Raw genomic sequence first — 10,494 nt, forward strand, 5'->3', positions numbered from 1 at the left:
TTTATCAAAAATCTTTTTTAAATGTAATTATTTTTTTGTAAATGTAAGTACTTTTTTGTTATATTTGTTTAATTTTATAGATCTAAATATTTTTTGGTTCAAAAAATATTTAGAGACTTAATCGTTCAAAATATGAATGTTCATTGGAGTTTTTTCCGGACTTTTTTCACTATTTTACCATTTTAACTAGTTGTACAAGTCATAATAATGTATCCAACATGTTTTAGAAAAGTCCAATGAGTTACGTAACATGTTTTGGATTGTCCAAGAGCTTATGTGTTCCAAAAATTGTCCAATAAGTTATTTAACATGTTTTAAATTGTTCAAAGACTTATTTATTCCAAAAAATTGTCCAATGACTTAATCATTCCAAACACTAAAGTCCATTGAGTTTTTTTAGACTTTTCCCTTATACATAATATATATATATATATATATATATATATATAGAGAGAGAGAGAGAGAGAGAGAGAAAAGCAGGATCAAACGAGAATGGTACATATTTAAAAAGAACACAAAAACGTGCAAATCATGTGAAAAATCACATGTGATGTTACATTAATGATCAAAAAAAGTGTCTAGGTGACTTGTAGCTGCGCCTTCAGGTCGTCAGGTAAAGTCGTCTAAATCACATGTGATTTTGTATGTGATGTTATGGTAAATTCACATGTAAATTGTCCGTTTTCGTGTTTTTTTAAATAGGTATCGTTCTCATTTAATTATCCTTATATATATATATATATATATATAGAGAGAGAGAGAGAGAGAGAGAGAGAGGAGGAGGAGGAGGAGGTTTACTTTGCAAACCACGTTATTTATACAAATCGTACAAATCTCATTCAACCAATCATAATTTTCCATTTTGTTTATTTTTTTTTTGTAATTATGAGAGGTTGATTAATCATTTTTATTGTGGAGGGTGATAATCATGGATAGTATCATCTTCATTATTTTAATTTTAGAGAAATACATGAAACAGCTTCATGAAAATTTTCATTAAGTATTATATGAAACAATTTGATAACCATATATAAAACAACTTTATCAAAAAAAAAATATTATATAAAACAATTTCACAATATTAAACAATGTCATGAAAAAATTTCATAAGATTAAACAATAAAATCAACAGATGAGGTGGTTTGCACGATTTGTACAAATTGGGTGGTTTGCATTTGATTGCTTCTCTCTCTCTCTCTCTCTCTCTATATATATATATATATATACATATATATATATATATACACACACACACACATAGAGGAGCGTTCAAATAAAAATCACCCAATTTATACAAACCGTGAAAACCACATTCAATCAATCATAATTTTTCATTTTGTTCATTTTTTTTAATTATTATGAGAGATTGATTAATCATTTTTATTGTGGAGGGTGTTAATCATGAATATTATCATCTTCGTTATTTTAATTTTAGAGAAATACATGAAACAGTTTCATTAAAATTTTCATTAAGTATTATATAAAACAATTTCATAACCATATATGAAACAATTTATCAAAAAAAAATATTATATGAAACAATTTCACAACCATATATGAAACAACTTTATCAAAAAAAATATTATACGAAACAATTTCACAAGATTAAACAATGTCATTAAAAAATTAAACAATGAAATCGACGGTTGAGAGTAGTTTGCACGGTTTGTACAAAGTGGGTGGTTTGCATTTGATCGCTTCTCTCTCTCTCTCTTTCTCTCTCTCTCTCTCTCTCTCTCTCTCTCTCTCTATATATATATATATATATATATATAGATGGTAGGTTCTTTTGATAACCTAATTTATGTTGTTAATAACTTTGTGAACTTATTATAACCATTCATTTTGTAAATCAATGGATGACATTTATGATGACAATTTTGTAATAACTCATAATGTTACCATCTAAGAAAAACATATAGGAACAAAGGTATTAGTGGGAAAAAAAATCATAAATACGTGAATGTTTTGTAACTGTTCATGTGTATATTAATGTTTTCTAACCGCCCTATGTATATTAATTTTTGTCATTAATGAAAATTTTCCATCATTATAAACATTAATATACACATGGGCATCTCCCCCTCTATATGAATATGGGTTCACTCATGAACAATTATGAACAATGGGTTCAATTATGAAACTGTTTTTGGCCCTTCCATCGTTGATCCTTTGCTGATCTGTGAGGGATTTTTTTCTCTCGTTGATACCTTGTTTTCTAGTAGTGCGTATTTCACACAGGATCATTGATGGGGCTGCACTCTGCTCGTTTCTAAAAGGATGGACCAACATGGCTTGTGGAGCTAAAGAAGTCGTGTATCCAAACTTAACTGCACCTTCCCTCTTCCCCGCAAAAGACTTGTGGCTCGTAGTCGTAGATACATCAATGGCCATGTGTGGGTCATGGTTAAAGGAAGGGAAGTGTGTACGGAAAGATTTGTATTTGATTCTGATTCCATAGCCAGACTGAAAGCTGAAGCAACTAGAAATGGAGTGAAGAACCCTACACGTGTTGCGGTGGTTTCTGCTTTGAGCCTTTGACATTGAAAGTCTGCAATGGAAGCATCCAAACAAACTTGTGGTTTCCAGAAGCCTTCTCGCTTAATACACTTGGTGAACCTTCGTAGAGAATTTATCAAAAGACTCCATGGACCATGGGCAACGTGATTTGGGCTGCCACACACTAAGACAAAATTGGGTTTATAGGACGCCCCCAATCTTTAAGCGTTTCAATAGACCGCTTTATAGGACTTAATTTATAGAACCAAAATATAAAGCGTTTTATCTAAAGGTGTTGTAATAAGTTTATATGACGCTTTTGGATGTTTTAACAAGTTTTTGAGGACATTTTTTAATACAAAAATGCCGCATATAAGGTTGCTAATGGGACGCTTTTGAGAAAATGTCCTATAAACTCAATTTTTATAGGACATTTGTTTTTGTAAGACATTTATTCAAAAAGTGTCATATAAAGTGCTGATGGAACGTTTTATATTAAAAGTGTTCTAAAAAACTTATTACGACGTTAAAAAAAGGTCATATAAACTTATTACAACGCCTTTAGATAAGACGTTTTATTTTTTTGGTCCTATAAAAAGGTCTACTAAAACACTTAGAATATAATATGATCTTAAAGTGAGAACCTTACATTTCCATGGTAATATCTTAACATTGAACACCTTTGGTCCCTTCTTAAAACATAGGTACAAGGAGAACTTCAACTTTTCTATTAATCTCTTTGATTTTAGATCTTCTTCTTATAACTATGAGTTTTTAAACATGCATAACATCATTATAAAACATATTATGCAAAACCATAAAACATCACATGAAATCTAAATCGTCTTCATGATTAAGAGGCTCTCATGATATAATGCAAAATGAAATATAATTGTTTGGTAATTGTTTACAATGAAATTAGGGTGTTTAATGGTTAAAGGAGGCTCATAACACAAAATCAGTTAGATGGTTTTGCTAAACAAGATTCACCTCTTATAAAGATTCAGAAGTTGCCTTTTAATAGAACTATTAAGAAGTAAACAAACAACCCCTACAATAAATCGATAGAGAAGCCGCAAGAGCCTTATTCATTTGAATTTAAACTTTAACTGTTACATTTTATCATACAGAAAAAAATCAGAAAGGCAAAGGAATGATATAATCCATTCCATGAAAATATAATTCTATTTATTCTGTCAACTTTGGTAGAGGGCTTGGATCCATGGAAGCATATGCTTGTAGCTCTGAGTTTCCTTGTAGAATCTCCATCTCTTCTTCATCAAGGTTCACCCATGCTTCAATTCCTTCACCAAATACTGTGTCCATTAGGGTGACCTGATTGATGAACACAGGGCTGCCATGGCCGATGATGCCACTCACCCAACTCGGTACTCCCCAACCAAAATCCATTTGGTAAAAACCCATCTTGCACCAGCTTGTAAAAGTGTAGTTATCCATGGTCCCTTTGGAGCTAATTTCTCCCATTTCTTTGATAGACTCCTGCATTGCAACGCATCCCTTTTCACCTTGTGCTTTGTTCACAAACTCGATGTCGATTTTCGAAATACTTTCCCGCACCTTATTCACCAAACCATGCAGTGTAGTCTCGTAGTTAGCTTGGAACTTTGCGGTTGCTGGCCAAATCACGTTACCGATGGAGTCTTTTGATAAGGTTGCTGATAGTTTTCTACGAAGGTTCACCAAGTGCGTTAAGCGAGAAGGTTTCTGGAAACCAGTGATTTGTTTGGATGCTGCCATTGCAGACTTCCATATCAAAGCAGATACCACCTCAACACGTGTTGGGTTCTTCACTCCATTTTTAGTTGCTTCAGCTTTCAGTCTGGCTATGGAATCAGAATCAAATACAAATCTTTTCGTGACACATTTCCCTTCCTTTAACCATGACCCACACATGGCCATTGATGAATCTCTGAGCCACGAGTCTTTTGCAGGGAAGAGGGAAGGCGCAGCTAAGTTTGGGTACACGACTTCTTTAGCTCCACAAGCCATGTTGGTCCATCCTTCTAGAAACGTGCGGAGTGCAGCGCCGTCAACGATCCTGTGTGAAATACACAAGCCGATAGCGATCCCACCACATTCGAAAATGTTCACTTGAACATTTGTTACACGAGCACCTACACTAGACCCCTCGAAACTAGGTTGAAACGGCAACAACCCATTGAGGAGCTGGTGGTCAGGATGGCTTAGAAGCTCGTTGAGACCACAACGAACCAAAGCTATGGCATAACAAGCACCAACATCATTGCAATCAATAGAAAGACCATTCTTGATGGTTCCAGCAAGAGGGTAAAACTGAGTCAAGGTTTTGGATAAAGATTTCTTTAGAGCCAGTGATCTTTCTAGGGCTTGGAGAACGTTGCTGCCATTGTGATTAGGGTAGTACAAGACGATTGGTACATAAGGATCAACAACAAGCTGATCTAAGAGGGAGAGCTCGAATGTTTTCAAGTGGTGTGGCGTTGGGGAAGATGGTTTGATGCTCTCTTTGGAAATGATCTCGATTTCCATCACTTCGAATTTTAGTACGATTAAGTCTAGAATAAAGGGTTTGTGGAAGATGAGTTTAGAACAGATGATTGTTGCAGAAGATATGCCACTCTGAAGGTCCTTTTATAGTGAGGAATGAGGATCATGCATGTGCATACCTTGTATTTTACTCGGTAGTTTACTCGTCTCATCGAAAGTAGAGTTATTGCATTAAAAAATGTGTATTGTTAAAATATTTATTTGTATTTTGGCACAAGAAAAAATGCATTAAAAAATAAATTCGTATTTGAATTTAATTTCTTAATAAACCATTAAGCTATCAAACTACTAGAAAACAAAGTATTAGTGACGGAAATTAGCTACGGAAAAATCTCTTGTTGATCAGCGAGGGAATTGGCAAAAATTAGTTCCCTCGTTGACCGATGGGAATGGCCAAAAACCAGTTCCCTCTTTGATCCGTCGCTGAAAGTTTCTCTTGCTGATCCGACGCTGAAAGATTTTCTCGTTGATCCATTGATGAAAGTTTCCGTCGCTAATCCGTCGTTGATAGCATTACCTACGAGCTTTTGACAATAGACGATCAGCGACGTATCAACAACAGAAGACCCCCTAGGGACGGATCAGCGAGGGAATTTTCCTTTGCTGATACTCTTCATTTTTATAATGAAAGTTCTTGTTTGTATAACATCCAAATTACTTCTTTTAGTACTGTATTTTGTTTACAAATTATTGTTATTATTTCTAATTATTTGCATATGATAAGCGTGTGTATATATATACATAGATTTGGGATCACGTGAGACCAGCTTGTTTTCATGAGATCCGTGATATCATTTTTTTTATACTTGAAACTTCATAACAAAACACTGTGAAGGTAATATTCACAGTGTTTTTGCTGCACCTTCACAGCGTTTTGCTGTGAAGGTTCGGGTTTTTTTTACCTTCACAGCGTTTTGTTGTGAAATTTTAAGTGTAAAAAAGTGGTTTCACGGGTATTACGAAAACAGGCTGATCTAACGTGAACCCAACCATATATATATATATGAAGTCATTCAAGGGAGAACTGGTTAGTTTGTGATAGCTGTCAGTTCCAATCTCAACCACAAATCAATGATTAAATTAGAAAACTAATAATTTTGGTAATTTGACTTAAAATTTTAATTAAAGGTATTTTAGGTATTTTAAAACTCTTATATATCCTCTCTTCTCTCTTCGACGAACCTTATTCCGGCAAACACATGATGCACACTGTGATACGCTTCATAAAATAAGAAAAAACACAGTGTGATACTCTTGGTAAAGTAACATTATCTGATATATTGTGTTATATTATGTGTTGGGGAAAGGGATCAGTGTAAAGTGATCAAGGAGGAAGCACGTTTTGGCCGGTGATGAGAAAGAGGGTCAGAGGTAGTGATCTCATCCATTCTAATATATATACACACACATCTATTTCAAAATTAGAATATTAATCTAATTAAAGTAAATTGAATACTTAACACAATTTACTAATTTACCCTTCTACTTATTTTAAGGAATCATAATAATTATCCTGAATGAATGGTTTATGATGGATCTCACGATTATCACAAACTAAACAACTCTTATTTGATTAAGTCATATATATATATAGGGGCTGGTTCAAATCCTAACCAAACATTTTGTACAAACTTTCTTAACCAACATCAACCAATAGTGTTGCATCTTTGAGTTAGGTTAAAATGTAACCTACATATTAATGATAAGGGTATTTAGGTCAATAAGCATCATAATGTAACTCCCAAAAATTATATGTGGGAGTTACAAATCATACAATATATCAAATTGATCTTGATATTCAATGACATGGAGATACGTATTTGTGGTTATGTATTAGCCCATAAACAGAAAATGGTCCATAAAATATACGTAATGAACAATAAAAAAACTAAAATAGAAGATTTACCTTTTTTGTGAACCATGATGAACAAGTGAACAAGGTTATATATATAGGTTGGCCACATGATCATGTCCTTCAGCCTTAATATATGTTCATTGCGATACACCTGCATAACGATGTCACAAGCACGTTAACAACACATAGGATATATCGAATTAGCTGATTATAAACTTCTATATTAAGGTAATTAGACATCATTATGTAACTCCTAAATATTTTATTTGGGGGTTACAAATCTTTATAATATCTCAAATTGATCTTCCTATTCAATGACATGAATATTCAAAAATGTTCATCTGATTGAATTATATATAAATTCTTAATATGATCGGTATAATATTGTAAATTTGAAAAAAGTCCATGTTGTAAGGATTCCGTTATAATCCGTGTAATATGGATGATCATAGAATAAATTGGTTTGACGACAATGGGATTCAAAAAGCTAAAAGTGTTTACGAACACATTCGTAATTCGAATGCAGAAATCGAAGAAGATGAACAAACTGTTCATTTTGGTAAGTGTTACATGCTATTTTCTACATTCATTTTAAATGAACACATATTACCTTCGAGAAGTATCAACTACTATTGCTGCAATGGCTGTGCTACCTAATTTTAATACATCGAACAAACCCAACTACTCATGTTGGCATTCGACTCATTGAGCAGAAGACTGCAAGTGTTTAACAAGCTAAGGCATTTGTTTAATTCTGTCCATTCTTTTTGAACATCTAAGTTCACCATGAGTTTGTTCATATTAGCTGTTGAATGGTTATGTTTTAGTCTATAAACAGAAAATAGTCCCTGTAATGTACCTAATGAACACTACAAGATTCAAAAACATTAGTTTTACCTTGTGAACCATGATGAACGGGCTAATACAGATTGGTTGGTCGTATGAGCATGTCCTTCRGCCTTAATATATGTTCATTTCGATACACCTGCGCAACAATGTCACATGCACGTTAACAAAAACATAGACCGTATTCATCTATCTGGTTATAAATTTCTWTATTTTGGTAATTAGTCATTCTATTATGAACACTGTAATCGATATAGTTGTGCATGTTAAGCAGCAGGTATTGATGATATCATCCCTTCACAGCCCGAAGCATATGGTTCAGCCGGTTCAGATCCAGGTAAGCATTTGTGCATTACCATATAATTTGTGCATTAACATATAAACTCTATGAACATAAAATGGTCCATGTAGTTGTGCACAAGAAAGATATCAACTTGGATGTGCGTATTAGCTGTTCATACTATTAAATATGTTTTATTGGTTTTTTTTTTACATGTTTTAAATATATACGATGTGCATAATAACTGATAATACCATGAGTTTGTTCATATTAGCTGTTGAATGGTTTAAATCTATGTGAGCTTCTGCCCGACTGTGAAAACCATTGTAGTTGATATGATTCTTTTTCTTAGCATCCCCCAACCAGATTACAATGTGTTCTCGCATGATATTCACAGCCTTACAAATTCTTCTGTCTATAACCAGTTTGATGCAGAATAAAGTAAAACCAATTTCAACATATCGTTACTGATCGCCTATTTTAGGTACATACTAGAGATTGATGCATTAGGAAAGTATTGATTACTTATTTCCTATGATTGCACATGCCCCCCATCCGTATCGCACTCACTCTTCATATCCTATTGATACCTATCTCTCACCCTGTATCGATACTACTTTATATACATCCGGGCTATTTGTAACTCCTAAAAACTGAAAACAGGTTTTTTAATTAGTATCAATTAGGCTTACACCGTCTGTTCATATTCAACGTTCATACCGTTCAAAGGATGACAATTATGTCAGCAATATGTTTTGTTGACTGGTTGATCAAGTGTACCTAACGAACACTAGAAGAAACAAACATTAGTTTTACCTTGTGAACCATGATCAACAGGGTAATATATGTTTTGGTTGGTCGCATGAGCATGTCATTCAGCCTTTATATATGTTCATTGCGATACACCTGCACAACGATGTCACATCCACGTTAACAAATCCTATTTTACTTTGTCAGACTTCTAATATTTAGAAATATCATGTACTATTTCAATATAGTCTCAAAAATCTCAATCGGCATGTGTAAATCTTTATCAGATAAATCATATTGATATCTCAAGTCACAGGTAGAACGAGTAGAAATGTACTAATGACTGCTTGTATTTTATCTGAATAGACATCAATACATATATAGATATAGACATGTTGAAYATGTCTAATGCCAACTGAAAGTTGAGCAACCTTATATATATACAAACAAAAGGAACAAAACAGTTGTCAAAGTATCAAGTAGATGTAGATAGGATTATGAAACTATTATATCAGATCTATTGAAAATATAGAATGACAAACTGTGTGCGTTTGTTCATAACATTCATGCTGTGCGAATTTGTTCATACCATTCTTACCTTATGAACAGCCCATATGAACAACCCATATGCATACTGTGTGATCATATGCATATCGTGTGCACACTTGCTGTTTATACATAACAATTGATCGTAGGGTCTCTTTATACATAACAGTAAGTTCCCTAACACAGATTCTGTTTATATTTAACAGTTTATTATATGGCTTTTTATACATAACAGTTGATCTGTTTATACATAAMGGTGATCATATGGTCTGTTTGTACATAACAGTTGATCATATTGTCTGTTTATACATTCTTCCCTGAGTTTTCAAGAACAGTTAACACACGTCTTTGTAATAAGATTTTCATTTTTGAAGACTAACCTCATGTTAATCAGCAGGTCCTGATGATATCACACCTTCACAGCCCGAAGCTCCAGTTTCACACCGCTCACATCCAGGTAAGCAATCGTRCAGGCACATAKGTAAACAGAATCTGTGCACACGGTATGCATATGAGCAAMTGTTATGTATAAACAGAATCTGTGCACACGGTATGGTCTGTTTGTCCAATGCTCATCCTATTACGAACAGTGTAATTCATATAGGTATGCACAATAAATATATCACTGTGAYATGTTTTACGGYAACTGYGTCGATATGAATATGTTTTACACTAGTATGCATCGTGTGTACACTACTAACCGATTATCTAATTTTGGTAATAAGAGTTTCATTTCTGAAAGCCAACTTCACGTTAAACARCAGGTAATGATGATATAACCCCTCCACATCCCGAAGCATTAGGTTCAGACGGTTCACCTACAGGTAAGCATCCGTGTATCACAACAGTCTACTGTGAAGAACATATGTTTTTCAATATTATGCAGTGTGCGTACGATTATCTACTTATTTGGTACTAAGAGTTTCATTTCTGAAAACCAACTTCATGTTAAGCAGCAGCTTTATATGACATCACCCGATCACAGCCCGAAGCATTAGGTTCAGAAGGTCTACATACACACCAGCATCCGTGTGAAAACTTATAAACTATATGAACAATCTAATGTGAACAAACCTACATTGCAGTTTCGTGTTACGCATGGCAAACAAACCACATTCATCCCTAAATTTTCAAGTACAAATAATACACGTACATAACGATCTTTGTAATT

General features: G+C 33.7%; 1 protein-coding gene across 1 annotated transcript; it reads right to left on the reverse strand.

The window, feature by feature from the left end:
• Nucleotides 1-3,687: 3,687 nt before the first annotated feature.
• On the reverse strand, nucleotides 3,688-5,028 carry LOC112504580 (vinorine synthase-like). Its single transcript, XM_025108531.1, has one exon. The coding sequence runs from the start codon at nucleotides 5,026-5,028 to the stop codon at nucleotides 3,688-3,690; it is 1,341 nt and encodes a 446-aa protein (XP_024964299.1).
• Between the last annotated feature and the right edge of the window lie 5,466 nt (nucleotides 5,029-10,494).

The sequence above is a fragment of the Cynara cardunculus genome, unplaced genomic scaffold (genome assembly GCF_001531365.2).
Source record: "Cynara cardunculus var. scolymus isolate 2C unplaced genomic scaffold, CcrdV1 Un_Scaffold_6079, whole genome shotgun sequence".
In the NCBI taxonomy this organism is placed as follows: domain Eukaryota; kingdom Viridiplantae; phylum Streptophyta; class Magnoliopsida; order Asterales; family Asteraceae; genus Cynara; species Cynara cardunculus.